The sequence below is a fragment of the Nelumbo nucifera genome, chromosome 5, assembly GCF_055504915.1.
Source record: "Nelumbo nucifera cultivar China Antique chromosome 5, China Antique-T2T, whole genome shotgun sequence".
Taxonomy (NCBI): Eukaryota; Viridiplantae; Streptophyta; class Magnoliopsida; order Proteales; family Nelumbonaceae; genus Nelumbo; species Nelumbo nucifera.
The window spans coordinates 24,053,074-24,070,521 of NC_142653.1; the positions used below are offsets into that span (position 1 = coordinate 24,053,074).

Sequence of the window (17,448 nt, forward strand, 5' to 3'; positions counted from 1 at the left end):
GGATGATTTACTATTTAAAAATGCATTTAGCTTTTACATTTCTATGATGTTGTACTTGTCCGCTTTTTCAGTTTTTAGAAATCCAGTCTCTGTAATCATAAAACAGCACCAGTGGTCTAGTGGTAGAATAGTACCCTGCCACGGTACAGACCCGGGTTCGATTCCCGGCTGGTGCACGAGTCGCGTATTTTACCTTTTATTTAAAAATAAATAAATTCATTTAGCCGAACCCGAACCTATATGGGTGGAATAAGGCTTGAATTAAATGATGATGGGGATGAATGATGGTTGCAATGATAACGATCAGGTGATGTTAACGGTGTAAAACATACTAGGGATTATTGACCTGTTTAGACGTTCCCGATCCGATCAATTAAAAAGGTCAGCGGTCGGCCATTTGGATGTGAATATTCACCTTTTAGTGCGAAGAAGAAGAATGCAACATGCACTGGTACTGGTACAGCCATTTTCTTTTGTCAGCTGTCATGGATCCTGAAAGGGGAGAGAGTACAAACACCTCAACGCCAGAGGAGAGGACCCACGCAACCTTTTTTGAGACATGTAACAAATCAATTATCAAAACCAGAAAGTGAATGTTAACCCCTTTATCTCATGCCAAACAGAACTCCGTGGGCAGGGCCCGGCAACCATTATTGATAAAAGAATGGAGAAAGAGGCCCTATAATCAGATAGATGATCAGCTAGTACTAGTACACTTTGGGGATCTCTCTCTCTCTCTCTCTCTCTGGGAAGGCGCCAAGGGGGTGAGGGAGAGAGGTTTGGGTTCGATGATGTACAAATAAGTCCATGCTTCTTTCTTTTCCTACCATCCAGAGTAGGCTGAATAGCAGACAAAATAGATAGAGATAAACTCCCTATCCCATTAAAAAAATCTTAAACAAAAAGATTGTAGGGTTATCTGAACCGAAAAAGCTTCCTGTTCATAAAACTTTCACCTTACATCGTTAGTTTTTTTTTTTCTCATTATCTCCCCATCTTCAGTTTTTTTTCATGTTTCTGAAGGCAAAATCAGTGAAACCTTCATTTCATAAACCGAGTACAAAATTTTACCTTATCTAGTGGTTCAGATTAAATTTTGGGTAAGCAAAAACGACTTCTGGTTGGCATGTTGCTTTATATTTTGTGTTCGTTTTGGATTATGTGACAAGGTTTTAACATTTAAGTAAAAAAAGAGAAAAAACAAGGCCAAGGATCCTACATCTCTCTTGGTTGGTTCACGAATGGATTGGATGGATGATCATCAATTTATAAAGGATATTTATCCTTCAGAAACATGAGCGGCAAGTCAAAACCCCCAGCAAATCACATGATCCCTATCAGTCTAACAGACACCAATAGTTGAATACCTTTAACATTTCTTTCTCTTTGGGACCAGTCGATCAACGAAACTGACACATACCCAAACAAATCTTTCTTGTTCTATTCTATGATCTATCTTAGACAAAATCCTTAATATTTTTATCAAACCGAGCCCAAACTCCATATCACAGGTTGCGGATGCATCCGTGCTTTGAGTTTCCTTAGCTTAATAAGAGCCCAAGCAAACTTGCAAAGGAAACCGTATGGTGCAGAAATGTGCTTCGTCAGGTATTATCCTGACATCCTGTAAGGCTGTAAAACCATAACCATTTTCTGCCTAAATGAAATATTATCGTCATTCGGACTATCAAAACTAAAAAATGTATTACTTCAATATAGGCCACGGACGCAGGGTAAATAAAATTAACAAAATACTGTGATTTTGTGACTAGAAAAGCATGAGACCATTAAAACAATGGAGCTTCTTCGGCCAATTTCAGTTCTGCTTGAAGTTCCAAATGGCTTCCTGAGATGATACAAATTTCTAAACCAAACTCTACATGAACCCAAAAGAGGGTTAAAAAAATACATTCCAAGGAATAGAGAAAACAAAACAAGAATAAACAAATTCACCCGCTTGAATGGGAAATATCTCAAGGAAGAATTGGAAGGAACAGGCTGGGCTTCTGCATCTCCCACACCCTGACTACCAGAACGTGCACCTCAAACAATAGGGATTACATATATCCACGTGAGGAGGGTGCTGCAGCAGGGGAGGTGGGATCCGTCTTCCTTCAAAGTTCAAACTTGCAACAAAAACATCCATACAGAAAAATCTCAAGTTTCTGAATCCTCTGGGACAGTGGGTAGCCTCTCCTCTTCCACAAATGACGGATTAAGAAACTTAGCTACAAAAGCCCACATCTTATACACATCTTCGAAGTTAGTAAGAAAGCCAAGAGATGCAGTTACAACTTCAATGCGGTGGAAGGCATTTTTGCTGTCAAGGTGGCCATTTGCTACTGCTCTGCACAAGACAGTGTCATCCAGGTCTAATTCTCCACGATGATGCTTTGGGCCGTCTACAATCCTTATATGACTAAGGAAGCCAATGCCCAAAGAAATGCCATTTTTTTCAGCTAGCTTCTGAACAATTTCTGGGTGGATTGTTCCACCATTACTGTTCCTCACATTGAAAGCTACAGCTGCACCCCTTTCATATTTAATCTTTGGCCCATATATGTCAACAAGAGGCGTTGCTTTTTCCCCATCTGAACCAGGCAATCGGAGTTGGAGAAGTGAGGTAACAAGCCAATTAATAAGATATCTCAGTCTGAGAGTGGTTTTGTTGAGACCCAACATGTTCACGTGGTCCAGATGTCGGCATACTATCTCAGGCTCTCTCCTGTCCCACTCTTGTCCATCCTCTTCATCACTTATGGAGTCATCATCACCAAGGATAGTCACTGAAACTTCCCCAGGCTCCAAAGCATGGCTTAGGCGTTCTTTACGGTTGTCCTCCATGCTAAAGGATACCCTCCGGCCCATGCTTGTAACTCTTTCATCCTCTTCCACACCAAAAAATCTACCTCCAGCAAATCTGTTACCTTCTCTTCTTCCCAGTAACCTGAATTCACCTTCTGTCTCTCTCCTTATAGCGCTTTCTTTTGTCTCTTGGCAAATTTCAGAGGTTGAGCCATTCTGAAGGCTATCATGCTGAATTCCAGATCCATTAACTACATGACTCAGCTTGGACCCAGTCTGCATTGATTCTTCTCTAATTTCAGATTCTTTTTCAATCTCCCTAATGTGCTCAAAATCTGCATTCCTTCCATTATCTCCTGACATAGGATCTATTTCTGCAAACTGCTCTTCTTCAGGAACTTCCTTGACACGGTCCAGTTCCTGTGAGACTGATAATACAGCTGCATCAAAAGACAGCACATGATCTTCATGCAATCGAAGATTTACCCGTCTATCCTCATAGATTGGGCTCCTAGATATCTTTGATGCTGCTTTGGGAGAGAACTGCTTATGATTTTTCCTCCCAGTAAAAAATGATGGTGGTAAGGGAGATCCCAATTTCGGTCTGTTCAACTGACCTGAATGGTCAGATCCAAATGGGCTCTGACCCAAATCAATCCAGAATGAGTTGTCAAGTGATTCGTCTTCACTGAAAACCGGGCTCTTCATGACCTCCCCAACTGAAATACTCTCTGCTTCTTCAAATATTGTGCTTGCACCATCCCTGTCTGAGCTATTATCTTGATCCAGTTCAGTCTCAAACACATCCCTTACCTGAGCAGAAGTGAATGCACCTGAAAAGGCTGGTAATTGTGATCCTCGACGAGTGTCGAGTGTCAAATTGTCATTCTCATCAATCCCTTCATCTTCAATTCCAGCCAATCCGTCAAGAGCATCCATAGAATCACTCAAATATTGTGGGAAAACCGGAATAATCCTCACCATGCCAGACCCAGTGCAGCCAGACTGGTTATGCAGGCTTCCCATCACTGATTTCTTGATGAGGAGGCATCCAAACCCAGTTGGGTCAGCCCCAAATACCCTGTAAAAGGACGTTATAATGAAATCTGGACGAAACAGTGACAAACCAAGAGAGTCCATGTCCTTGGGTCCCAATGAACCAGCATCAAGCAAAACATGCCAGTTATTCTGCTGAGCAAGTGCCATCCACTGGTAAGAATACTTGGCCCCAGTCACCCTAGACTGAACAGGGAACACAAAGAGTCCAACTGCAGAATCCTTCTTTCTCCTCTTTTTGTTAGAGATCTGCTTTCTCAATTCTGTGGAGCAGAGTTTCAGGGTTGGCCATTTAAACCACGCACTGTAAATCTTTGCACCTTTCTCTTTAGCCCTCTGAGCCATCCAGCTCACAGACTGGCTCTCGTAATCGAACATGGTTAACAATTTCTTGTTCGTTTGGAAAGGGTAACATTCAGCTAGCAGTTTAAAGGCAGACCCTCTACTGAGGGTGAAAACAAGGCCGTATTCATTCTCGGGGATGTTCAAATAATCCATTATCCTTGACTTTATATCGTGTTCGACGGTGCCTTTCTCAGCACCTCCATAGAGAACATGGTTGCTCAAATTCGCAGTTATCTCTGACAAGCTAAAGGCACAAGAGTCCCAATACTGAAGCGTCTGATAGTAAGAGAAGAGCCCAAAGCCACAGTAGTCGAGACATACCTTGGCCGCCGAATCGGTGAGGTGACTGTACTCGTTCGACCTCAGCTGGTCAATCTTCTCAGAGGATTGGAACTTTGGGTACATGGTGAGGAACTTGGAGAAGGATTCGTGAAGGTCAGGTATGGACTCTTCGGTTTCAAAGGTTCGCTCGGCTGCAAGGGATGTGGCGCGGAGGAATTCTTTCTGGGCATGGAGCCTAGCAAGGGATCTTGACCTCCCAAAGCTCCCATCTTGATTGGAGAATGCATCAGAATCTACGTCTTGCGATTTAGAGAGGGACCCATCTTCTGATGCCTCTTCCAGTGCTTCTCTGAGCTTGTTTTCCTGCAACTGCCGGAGGATCGAGGGCTTTCGCTTTTCTTCCTCTGTCAAACCAGAACCATCTCTTCTTCTGCTCTTCTTCTCCAGGATTAGGGCCGCACAGTGAGATATAGGTTTCCATAGTGAAAGATGCATGAATGCTCCCCTGTCACAAGCCAATCCACAGAAATCAAAACCAACCCGAGTTCATCCAGGCTTTAGCCCATTAAACAAAACTCTAACAAAGCGGATTCAGTTTCAGACCCTACCAGGTTCAACAGAAAGCAAAAGGTATCCGAGCTTTCCCAAAATCAAACCTCTGCTTTCAAAAATCAAAATCTTGGTGCGAGGAGGGAAGATGGCAGAGATTCAGCAACATTCCCGAACTTTAACCGGGTTGAGGGGTCTTTTACTTTTTATCCAAAATATTCAAACACGCAAACTCAAAATATTCTTCCATTAACGGCCACAACTTTAACTAGATCATGAGGACTTGGCCCGAAAGAAATGAAAAGGAAAAAGAGAAAGAATAGAAATCTGAAGAAGTAAAAAGGAAAAGAGTACGATGGAGATCTGTGTCCAATCCAACCTTCAACCGTAATTAGATAAAACCCTAATTTAAGACCCTGGTTCAAGAACCCCAAATTTAGGATTCAATTGAAAGCGGAACACATCGTCAACGACCCGGAAAATGATGAAAAGGTACCCCCGAGTTCAATCCCACAGAAAACACAAAGTCCAAATCTTCCAGATATCCCAACAAAAGCCACCAGAAAAACCAGAGATCAGTACGACCACAAAACTCGACGAAAAAGGAACAAAAAATCCAGGAAAACCCAAACCCAAAATCCAAAATATTTACAAGATCCCAGAACCCAGACACCAAATTCTAAGAAAACCCAAATTAAGCGGAACTTGTATGAAAACAGGGGAAAATTAAAAAAAAAAAAAAAAACCAGAGCACCGAAGCTGGAATCCAGAAAAAGTACCCCAGATCCAGCAAAGAGTCCAAAATACTCCCCGAAACTGTTAAGAAAACTCACAGTGGATTAGCAAAGTAAGAGGAGGCAGCACCAAATAGAACCCGTGGTCCTAGCCAGAATCTCATCAATCAAAGAACCCCATCAAAACCCCAGGGCCAGGGCTGGGAAGAAATAAAGCAGCGGTAGAAACAGGTCCAACCACCCCCTCTTCCCTTTCACCAACCTCTCTCACTCACTCAGCTCCCAATACCGAATTAAAGGCAAACCCTTCTTCCCTTCTACTTCTCATTACTTCAAATGGTCAATCCAAACATTTCTGCATTGATTGTCTCCTGCTCTTTTACTTCTCTCATTATGACTCTCCTTCCTCTCTCTCTCTCTCTCAAAAACCAATCCACCTCCTTCATCCTTATTTTTTTCCCTTTTCCTTCCTTAAATTTTAGTTTTTACCATCAGTAAATAGCAAAAGAAAAAAAAAAGAGTAAAGCATTGACTTTTTGTAAACCTCAAATAATGATTTTTTATTTTAAAATTTAATTTTTGTAATATAATTAAAATTAAGCACTATTTTGTATTTTCTCCTACATCACTGCCTAGGGAAATGCTTATTGGGTGGTCCACCCACTTCCTCCTCCAATTGGCATTGGGCTTAAAGTCAAATGAACTCACTTTGTAAAGCCATTTTCTCATTTCCTGTCTTAATAATGCTAAAATAGTAAATTTAGTAATACCCTCTCACTCCAAACTTTTTGTATTTCATTTTCCTTCTGAAGTTCTGATGGGCCAAAAAAAAGAAGGATTGTTTTTTAGGTTTTGGCATCTCTCAGTCCCAGGTCCCAGCTCAAAGCCTCGAACACAAACAAACAACTCGTGCAAGCAAAACGGGTGGAGACTGAGCCACGCGCTGAGAATGAAATGCTTCTTGATTGGGTTGACACTTGAGACTTGACAAACAAATTGGGATTATTCAATTCCGAGGATACCCCTATGGTGTGCTCAATTTAGACTTTATGTAGCAGGCCAGGGAGGCTGGTAATTCCGTTAGTTGCGGGGGAGATGAATGACTTTTACTAATTGGGCTGCTGCTAGAGCTAGAGGATTCTTTTTTTTTTTCCCCTTGGAAGGCGGTTAGAGTGGAGAGGGGGTAAATGCGTAATGTGTCCCATTGTCTGGATTCTTAAGTTATCAGATGAGATCAGACTTCAGAGTGTTTAGTCAACCCAAAATGGGGATTATCAAGATAAGGGCTTTACTATATATATATTTATTAAACAAGTGTTGAGATCCAACTCCTACACTTCCCTCGTCTCGTCTGCTGTGTCAAACTCAATAAATCAAATCAATCCAATTTGGTCAACGCTGGTTTTGTTACTGACTCCCTTTTGATTATTGATTAACAAACAAATTGATGAAATCTTGTGGCCTGCAAATCTGCAATTGCATCTCTCTAGTCTCTAGGCTAGCTTTATTAATTAGTTGCTTTATTGCAATACAGCTTCATAATCACATTTTATGTGCTAATTATAGTTTTTAGTGAACAACATGTTTGTAGTTAATTGCACGATTACTGGTAGTGGTACTTAATGCTTCACCATCACGAAGCTCCAAAAACTGCCATTAAATCTAAATTTATATTTGGTAACTTTGAAGGGGTACGCTTCCCAGTGGATGGTCGGGTCGCGGAATTCTAAATCCATTGTTTGTTTTTTTTTTTTCACCCTAGGAATTTCAATTTTATAGGGTCCTCTCCCTCCCAAGTCCCACCCTCACGTCTCACCTTCACACAAGGCCACAAGGGGTTGGGTAGTTTTTTCTTTTTCTTTATTTTTATTTTTTTGATTTCATGGGGTTTGGATAGTTTTCGCCTTTTCGGTAGAAAATAAAAGAAATGAAGAATAGCAGCAGTAATTTACTTAGGATTCCGATGAATTGCCGAGGAATTCCAAAATCCAAGTGAAGAAAAGACAAAATGAAGAGATGGCGATGATTTTGAGCCAAAACAAAATTTGATTTTCCGTATATCCCCTCCTCCTCCTGCTATCTTCATTCAAAGTAGGTGTCTACTGTCTACAACGCAGAAGAAATTTTTAACCAAGGAAAAGGAATCCCACACAGTCAAAACGGTGGTTGGTGTCTCTCTCTCTCTCTCATGTCTGTGAACGAGATGGGGGAGTGCAAGAAACGAGGTCGTTCAAAGCCCAACATCGCGGTCGCGGCCATCCTTCTATCTATACATTTCGAAAAACGGGATTTGCGGTTTCCGGTGAGAGTTGGGTGGAGAAGTAGAAGCGCCCAGTGGCCCAGTGGCCCAATGCCACAGCCACATCATATGTAATATATGTATGATGATGGTTAAAACAGTTAACTCACTTTCCTTTTCTTTCTACAGTGGTGAATTGACGAGCCAATTTTTTTAGGCTCCCGATATTTTGCTTTTACTGGATACTTTTGTCAATTTCATCTTCTGACTTCATTCATTTTCAACAACAAAACCCTTTCCTCGTTACCCTACAAAAAACATCATTATTGAACCTTGCTTCTGATTTGATAGGCTAGCTGATTCCGATGGTCAGATTGAGGAGAGAGAAAACAGAGATAATCGGCTGATGACATCCTCATCCACCTTGCACTATTCCATTCGTAGCAAGTAGTAACAACCAGAAGACAAAGAGCTAGCAGAGAGAGAAAAAGTAAAATTTCCATGAGGTCAAGACTCAAGATTGGTAGTCTCTGTATTTTATTTTAGTTTATGGGTATTGGCTCGCCGAGCTACTTTATGTTGATTGGGAATCAATCATATGATCATCCAGTGCTTTAAGAAGAGGGGAGTTCATCAATTCAAAGGAATACAGTACAGAGAGCCCCCACCCCCCACCCCCCACAAAGTAATTTTGGTATTTGATTAATTTTTCAAAGCAAGAAAGTATTCTTGCTTACTGCTGAAGGCTTCCTTGTATTGATTACCCATAACAAGAAATATTTGGAGCATCATGCTTAATTAATAGTTGGATTTCAAACTTGGCGACAAAACAAAATCAAGAATGGCGTACACGTTTTTGCTACGTATCAATTACTTCAAAATCATGGAAATGAAGAAATTGGAAACTGTGGCCGAGGATCTTTGGAACTAAGGCTGTGTTTGGTAAACTGTGGCCAAGGATGTTTGGACTTTTATATTTGACCCTTGGGTCTTTGACTTCAATCTATTAAGAGAGGCCCATGCATCTTATATCAAAACACCCTCTGCTTTATTTATTTTTTCAAGTTAAATATGGCAATTTTCATGAATTAATGCTCAGGATACAAGATATAACAAACAGTATGAAAAGTCAAGTCCAAGAAAGTGAGAGAGAGAGATCTTGTGAGGCCTTTGCAAATGGCGCAAATCGATGAAACGCTAAAAAGGAGGATCAACTCTCCAACTCAGATGACTCAACAAGAGACTTCCGAACTGAGTATCCCAACCATGAAAGTCAAATTGAAAAAATAAAAAGAAAAACAGAAAGCCAGATTTGGAGTGAATGGGTTTAAGAGTGCGAATTTCCATATATGCATAGCTTGTAAATGGATTTATTACCTAGGGCCAAGGATCAAAATTTTGTTACGTATCAACCTGTATCAGCAAATAAGAATCGTATTAGAGTCTTCTCGATACGTTCCTATAAAGAGTGTTTTGGGTCGGCAAGTGGTTCAAAGGGTAGATCGGCCTTAAATCGGTTCCTCTAAACTAGTTTTGAAAAAAAAAATAAAAAAATAGTATCGATACAGGCCAATATGCCCTATTGGCATATCAGTTTGTATTGATATTTTGAACCTTGCGTAGGGCTATTCATCAAATCGACTAATCCGATCTAATTTGACTTGATTTTGACTGTCTTTTAATTATTTTGGTTCAACTTTTATGCTAATCCGAGAGGTCGGGTAAGTTTTGGTTTAGCCATTTGTAAATCAATCAAAACGACCTAATCTAATCATAGATACATATTAATATTTTATATTTTAAATATATATATATATATATATATTTTAATATGGAAAAATGGAAAAATTCTCATATTTCCTAGTTTAAAATATTTTATATTGTAAATGATAATTTTTTAATTAACTTTTTTTTAATAGTACCATTACAATTATTTAAATTTAAATTTAATTTTTTTTATGTTTAAATCTTTTGAACCAATCAACCAAACCGATACAACCTGAGTTGGTTGATTTTCACCATTGATCAGTCGGTTTTGATTGACCAACTCCCAAATCAACCAGGTCAGTTCAGTTGGCTAAACAACCTGAAACCGCACCAAACCAAACTGACCCGTGAACACCCTATTTACTAGGAATGACAATGGGAAGGGGTGGGTCAAATTTTGCACGTCCTACCCCTTACCCCAAACTCAAATACCCTGTCCCATACCCCAACATGGCTAGAAATCGCAACGCCCTTGTAGGGAATGGAATCCATTAATTTACCTTGCATCGCCTCTACCTTACATGCAAGTCTTTTTTTTTTTTGATTTTCTTAAGTCTAACTACAATTATATTATATTATATTATGTAATGTAATATAATATAATATAAATTATGTTTATATATAAATATACAACTTTTAATTTTATAAAACACTTTTTGTTGGGGCAGGGTGGACAAATACCATTCATACCTTGTTCTGGTCCCGAAAGTTTTAAGTTTTCCCAAAACCCACCCCAAACCTGATTAATGGTCAAAAATCCATCCTTGACTAAAGATGGGGCAGATCTGAGCCCCATGGGGATAGGTCAAATTGATATATCTAGGGTTTATGAGTGCGAATTGCAAAATGTGTAGTGAGGTTCCAAATTGAGAAGTGATAAGGGATGTGAAATAAATGCAATGCAAAAAATGGTTAGTGAGCATGCTGAGCTGAATATAAATAATTGGCTTGACAATTTGCACTATTGGATGCGGGAGAGTGGACAAGCATATGGCGATAGCGGGACCATGATATCATATTCTTAGTATAGGATGTTAGCATTTAACTAAACTTAGCGGAAATGACCATTGGAGATTGGGGTATTTCATTGATAAGGCAAGATGATGGATGTGATTTAGCGAGATTTAAGGGTTTCGTGAGACTGTCTTCCAAATAGCATGTGATCTAGCTTAGGCTCCGTTTGGTTTGTGGGAAGATTTGGGTGGGATGAGAAAGTGTAAAAATTTACACTTCCATTGTTTGGTTTTATATATGGGAAAATAATGGGAAAAGCACTGTGACGAGCTACGTCTTCACCGGATTCATGTAAGGTGAAGAAGAGAGCTCCATGACTGCAGTGGCGATCAGAAAGAGAGAGGGAAAAATGAGGGAATCAGAAATAATGGATGATCGGAGAAACTAGTCAAAACCAGTGAAACGGTTGCCGGAGACGGTAGGAATGATAGAGTATAGCCACTGTGGGGTGCTTTGTTTCACCAAGAGGAAGATGGACAGTAGTTCGCCGACGGAAAGCGAAGATGATGAACAGTGCCGCTGGTCACCATTGAAAAGCGAACAGTGCCGTCGGAGACAGTAGTTCGTCGGCGGAAAGCGAAGATGATGAACGGAGAGGTACTAGAGGGTAAATGATCATGGTCATCGCTGTTGGTATTTCCTGTGTTCGTTGTTGAGAAGACGATGAACAATGCTTTTTTTGGGTGAAAAACAAAAGACAGAAGAAGAAAGAGAAGAAGAGAGGAGAGAGGGAGGAAGGGAGTGGCTGAGAGGGGGTGCCGCCGCTGCTGCTCTGCTTCTGGGTTCGAACAGGGAAGGGGAGGTAGCAGATCACCGATGGTAACGGGAAAGGCACTGGTTCTCTCCCTCTGTTCGTCGTCGATGGTAGAAGTGGTTTCTCAAAATTTTCCACCGGGGTCGCATAGTTTTGGTGCGACCCCAAATTCACGATTTTGGGATCTGACATCCCACATTTTTCTCATCCCATCCCTCTATATCCCTTAAAACAAATGAGAAAAAAAGGAATATTTTTGGAATGTTCCCTTTTTCTCATCCCCATCCCACAAACCAAATGGAGCCTTAAGATAAGGAATACTTCATCTTTGTATGTTTCTAAGGTTGTGTTTGGGAAGAGTGCAAATAGAGTGTAAATGCAAAAATGTAGAGTGCATTCTATTCTATGCAAATGCAAAGTTAGTTTAGTTTTGCATTGATAAATTTACTTTCTTGTCAATTGATTTTTAGTTGTTGAAATATACTTTTTTAACATTGCGCAAATGTCTACATCTTTTTCTTTGATGTAAAATTACCTCTCTTTCTAGGTGTAAACAGGTCTTGGAAATTGTGTTTTCTATCATTATCAATACACAAATGCATTCTTACCAAACACTAATAAAACTGAGCCAAAGTGCATATTTACACTGAACTAGCATTTGAACTTTTCCCAAACACAACCTAAAGAGCTCACCTAGCATGATATCCGATCTCCAAGATTGTGGCGTAACCGATTTATGATCCCCCAGGACACACATACTCACTTGAGAGAAACACAAAATTTGCTTCCCACTTGTTCATTAAAAGCAAGGAAGATTCTATAAAGGTTTGAGCCATACACGTTCCATGGTAACCTCCTATAATTCTGGAACCAAACCCTTTGTCGAGGAACCTTTTCCTTCTTCCTCAATCCTTGACATTCAGATTCAAACCCCTTTCTCCTCTCCCTTATCCTCAGTGTTCGAGTCTCGACCTTTAAGCTTTTAGACTAATCTTATCCCATCCACTGACTTACATTGGCATAATAACTACCAGGGATGAGCAAATGGGTAGGTTCTACCCGGAACCCAATGGAACCAACTTCAAACCAGACTTGAACTAATCTTACCCAATTTGTTATAGGGTAGGGTCTGGTTCCAAATTCTTGGAACAACCCCAACCCAGACCGGTTCCAAGGTCTAGGGGTTTACCTTGTCTGAACCAGCCCGATGAATTGACTTTGGTTGGCCTTGGTGAAATCTGCCTTAAAATCGAACTTGCCTTGAAATAACCCTAAAATACTTTTGGGGGTGTGAAGATTTGAACCCAAGCATTCATGGTTACAAAGGCAATGGTCTCACTTAACCATTGAGTTAAGTTATTTGATCATTTGTTTTCATTTTAATATTTGAATGTGTACAATAAATAATGTAAAAGGTAATTTTTTACAAAATTTAAATTTAAATTATAAGTTTTGAACCATATAATGATAATCTACATATTAAGTTACTTAATTTAATCAATAAAGATAATAGAAAATTTAAATTATATATTATATATCAAGTTTTTAAAAAATATGTTTCTTTTTTTTTTTTTTGAGGGGGGGGGGGGGGAGAATAAGTTCCACGAGTAGACCCTGGAACTAACCCCAAAAGCACCAATGCCAAAACCAACCTTCACAGGGTAGGTTATGGTCATAAAACTTGGAATTAACCCCTACAAGATAGATTTCAGACTTCCAGGTTCTGCCATGGAACTAAATTGAACTGACCCATTCTCACCCCTAATAGATACCTAATAATTTACCTTAAGGCTCTGGTTTAAAAGAAAAATAGAGAAACCTGTAAAAGAAAAATTCTATCTTGACAAGAAAAGTGAAAAATCTAGATAGTAAATTTTTTCCTTGTTGAGATCCGAAATCAACTATATGAAAGAGGATTTTGTCTCATTCTAGACATTCCATTCATACCACATCACGCTAGCTACTTTAGCTGTTAGGGAACTTTCTTGAGTTTCCTTAAGACTATGTTTGGTTTGAAAGAAAAAGTGGGGAAAGGAAGGGAATCGTAGAAAAACTCATACAGGGTTTTGTAAAGGTTTCTCTACCTTTTCCTTCCTTTCCCTACTTTTTCCTTCAAACCAAACACAACCTAAAGAGTTTGAGTTTGGAAGAGTGGGAGAACTTTTGCAAAATATGCTGCCAAACAGGCTATTATCCACCAAAAATAAATTTTCACAACTCTCATTGTATTGAAGTATAAAGTTGGTTGAAGATCTTTTAAGACACTATAATCCATATTGATACCCCACCAAGCAGGGTGCAAATGGTATGATTCAAAATTGAATCGGTTTATAGTTGGGTGGAATAGGGACCCACCCTTGTCTGATCTGATTTGATTATGTCCATTTACTACGTAAACTTTATATCATATCTAATAATAAAACCGGTTTGACTGTTATATGTTCTTTTTTTTTTTTGAAGATTTAAAATGTTGTATGCTCAGCGAAAATCATACATTCAAGTCTTATAGAAGTTGGATGGATAAGGTTCCCTTTGAATCCGAATATTAATGAATTAAAATTGGATCCAAATATATTCCATACTATTCCATTCATTTGCAGCCTATCAAAAAAACATTTTTTTTGGGAAAATCCTACTTTAGTACCCTGAACTTTGGGGGTAGTGTCAAGTTAGTACACTAATTTTTAAATATGTCACTGCAGTTCTTAAACTTTCAAAAAGTATTAAGTTGGTCCCTGTCGATGTCATTGTTTTCTGTCTTGAGACTGAATTGGTTGAGGTGTTTGAGATTCTAGACTAATGAAGTCATTGTCTTCTACCTTTAGATCTGAAATACATTCTTGTTTAGTTATTTCTTTGCTTTCAGTTATTGTTTCCTTATATCATATTTCATGTTTTTTCTTTCTTTTCTTTGAAGATAACCGATTTAGTGTCAAGGTAGAACATAATGAATGAACAGTATCTTCTTTTGAATGATAGTTTTAACATTTTCAACAAGTAATTGACGGTCGATTAAGAAGTTCAGAATACTAAAGTGGAATTTTCTTTTATTTTTTTTACGAAGAAAACTTCAATTCAACGCTATATAAATATGTATTTCAGACAATAGGATTAGGCCAATTCACCTACTATGTAATTAAATTCAATAACAATTCTATAAGTTAGATGAATAGGATCATCTAACATATCTCTTTGAGATCTAGACATCATCCCAGCAGTTGATACGCATCACGCTTCCCCATAAGACTAGAAGGTGAGGATTGGATGCCTAACCAACGTGTGAACAAAGAGAGGATCATAGAGAGGGATGTCAAAGGATTCTGGCCTATTTAAGATTGGGTTGGGCAGGAATTGACAATGAAGCCCACAGATCTCTGATTCATCTTGTTTTAGTGACTTCCCTAAATAATTAAAAAAATCTTTGTGTATAAATATGTAGAGTGCAAAGTATTTATATTCTTTTTCAAACTGAGCATTGGGGCTCAAAATTCAAAAAGAATTCTCAAATTAACTGTTGTTTATCCTTGGATTTACTTTTTAAAATTAAGGCTAATTTTGATTGAAAATTCTCAGGTTACAAGAAACAGACTCCACGGCCATGGCTATAGCCTATAGGGATTAATGTGCTATAGACTGTAGACAGCACATGCAGACTGTCGAGCGTTGACGGCCGAGGTCTTTTTCAACTGCCATATCGTTTTCATCGCTGAGTGCTGAACTAGGGGACATATGTAACTCAACCCCCAACCCCAAACCTCTTCTGGTATAGACTATAGATTATAGGATTTCGCAGCTGCATGCTGTTGTTTGCAGCTGTGGAGTCCGCGTTCACCGGACGCTTGAACCCACCAATGGTCTTCGATCATGTCGTCCATCCAAACGTTAACGGTCAAATCAAATGCACATTAACGTGGATTCGGTGGTTCAACCGGGGGAGATGATGGGTTGACGGTGGAAGTTGTTCGGAAATCGAGAGGTCGAAGAACAAACCTAAGCCACCAATCGTTATTACTAGAGACAACGACTGCGCCATGTTTGGAGGGACTATTGTAAGAGGTAACCATTTCATCTTCCTTTACGAAATCATCTCCATTTACTAGTGATGTAACTGTTTCTGGTCATGTACCAATTTAATTGATGTAACCATTTCTGGTCATGTACCAATTTTTTTCGTGATGTATCAATTATTGGCTAAGTACCTCGTCATTTGACCTGCTCTCAGGTGGCCTGTGACTTAGAGGATGATGGAGCTCCCTAGTGGCGAACTGCCTGGTGGCAAGCTACTTGGTGGTGAGCTACCTTGATGAGCTGTCGGGTGCGCTGTCTTGGTGGCGAGCTTCCCAGTGTAGTGTAATCTGACTGCCCTCTGTATGAGATGATCTGCTCCTCTTTGCGGACGACGGGAGCTGAAGATCCCATCCTCCCTGCGAAAGATGATCTGCTCATATTTGTGGACGGCGGGAACTGAGGGACCTGCGAGAACTGAATCAGAGGACCCGGGGGTGTTTACTCGGCGGGGCCACTCTGATGGCTAAGTTAGCACTTTGATAGTAGAGAGCTTGAAGATGATATTAGAGAAATGAGAGAGCTAGAGAGCAGGGGTTACTTCCCTTTTTCATCCCTCCTTTTCCCTTTGGGGGGGTCGGAGCTCTTATATAGCGGTGTTCTGACAAATCTGGCGTAACCGCCTCTGATTCTCTGCCGCAGCTGTTACTTGCCAGGGCTGAGCTGGTGGGCGCAGGTAACCGTTGCAGAGTACAACCCTGCCAGACAAGGGACACCTCTCAGGGATGGTAGGCACGATGAGAGACGTGAGCGTAGGTCTCCAGATTTGGCAGGTACGGTTGTCAGGTAGGAAATCTTCCTGCGATACGCCGAGCTGCTTTGCAACGATCTACCTTGCGCCGAGCTACTTTTCACCGAGCTGCCAGTAATGTGCCGAGGTGCTTCTACCCGAGGCGGGTCTTCGTGGCCTAATAGGAGGCGAGCTACCTGTAAGTGGCGAGCTGCTTGTAAGTGCCGAGTTGCCCCTAAGTGGCGAGCTACCTATGCCGAGCTGCCTGTAAGTGTCGAGCTGCCTGTGAGTGGCGAGCTGCCTGTAGGTGACGAGCTGCCTGTAGCTAGCTCGAGCTGTCTATTTGTCAAGAGGCTGCACTTAGTTGGCATGAGGTGCCAGGTGTCATAATTTATGAGAGTAACTCAGAAAAGGGAGTAGATTTCTCCTTTTGGCCCGTAAGTCGACGAGCTAGTAAGCGCTGATCCAATTTCTTAGGCTTTGGGAGTTGCTTGTAAGGTGAGGCGGTCTCCGCCAGTTCAGTACTGTAGCCCTTAGGCTCTGGGGGCAACTTATAGTCCACTTTTGCTAATTTTGCCCATGCTGAAGAAGCGACTGGGTCTTAAGTAGTAATGTGGCCCGTAGGCTTTGGGAGCGACTCGTAGTCCACTCTTCTTGACTTTGCCCATGCCGAAGAGGCGACTAAGTCTTAAGTAGTTGTGTTACCCATGCCGTAGAGGCAACTGGGTTTTTCAACAATAATGTTGCCCGTAGGCTTTGGGAGCGACTTGTAGTCCACTCTTCTTGACTTTGCCCATGCCGAAGAGGCGACTGGGTCTTAAGCAGTTGTGTTACCCATGTCGTAGAGGCAACTAGGTTTTTCAGCAGTAATATTGCCCGTAGGCTTTGGGAGCGACTTGTAGTCCAATCTTCTTGACTTTTCCCATGCCGAAGAGGCGACTGGGACTTATGTGGTGCCGAGGTCTCTGCTTGTGAGGTGCCGAGCTACCTGTGAGGTGTTGGGCTGACCGGGTGCCGAGCTGCCTGTGAGGTGTCGGGCTGACTGGGTGCCGAGTTGACCAGGTGGGTGCCTTAGAGCTATGATTGCGCTGCATCAGCCTCGTAATGC

General features: G+C 40.7%; 1 protein-coding gene and 1 non-coding gene across 3 annotated transcripts; one reads left to right on the forward strand and one right to left on the reverse strand.

Annotated features, from left to right (window-relative positions):
- Positions 1-105: 105 nt before the first annotated feature.
- On the forward strand, positions 106-176 carry TRNAG-GCC (transfer RNA glycine (anticodon GCC)). Its single transcript has one exon. It is a non-coding gene; the product is annotated as a tRNA-Gly (tRNA).
- A 1,611-nt stretch (positions 177-1,787) lies between these two features.
- LOC104595843 (uncharacterized) lies at positions 1,788-6,195 on the reverse strand. 2 transcript variants are annotated; one of them, XM_088888769.1, is made up of 2 exons: positions 5,871-6,195; positions 1,788-4,993 (listed from the first exon to the last, which is right to left on the reverse strand). In XM_088888769.1, exons 1-2 carry the CDS (start codon positions 5,933-5,935, stop codon positions 2,158-2,160), a joined length of 2,901 nt encoding a protein of 966 aa, XP_088744895.1. In that variant the 5' UTR covers positions 5,936-6,195; the 3' UTR covers positions 1,788-2,157. The 2 variants fall into 2 exon arrangements, with proteins under 2 accessions (XP_088744895.1, XP_010255073.1); XM_010256771.3 differs by having other exon boundaries at positions 5,097-6,194.
- Positions 6,196-17,448: the final 11,253 nt, after the last annotated feature.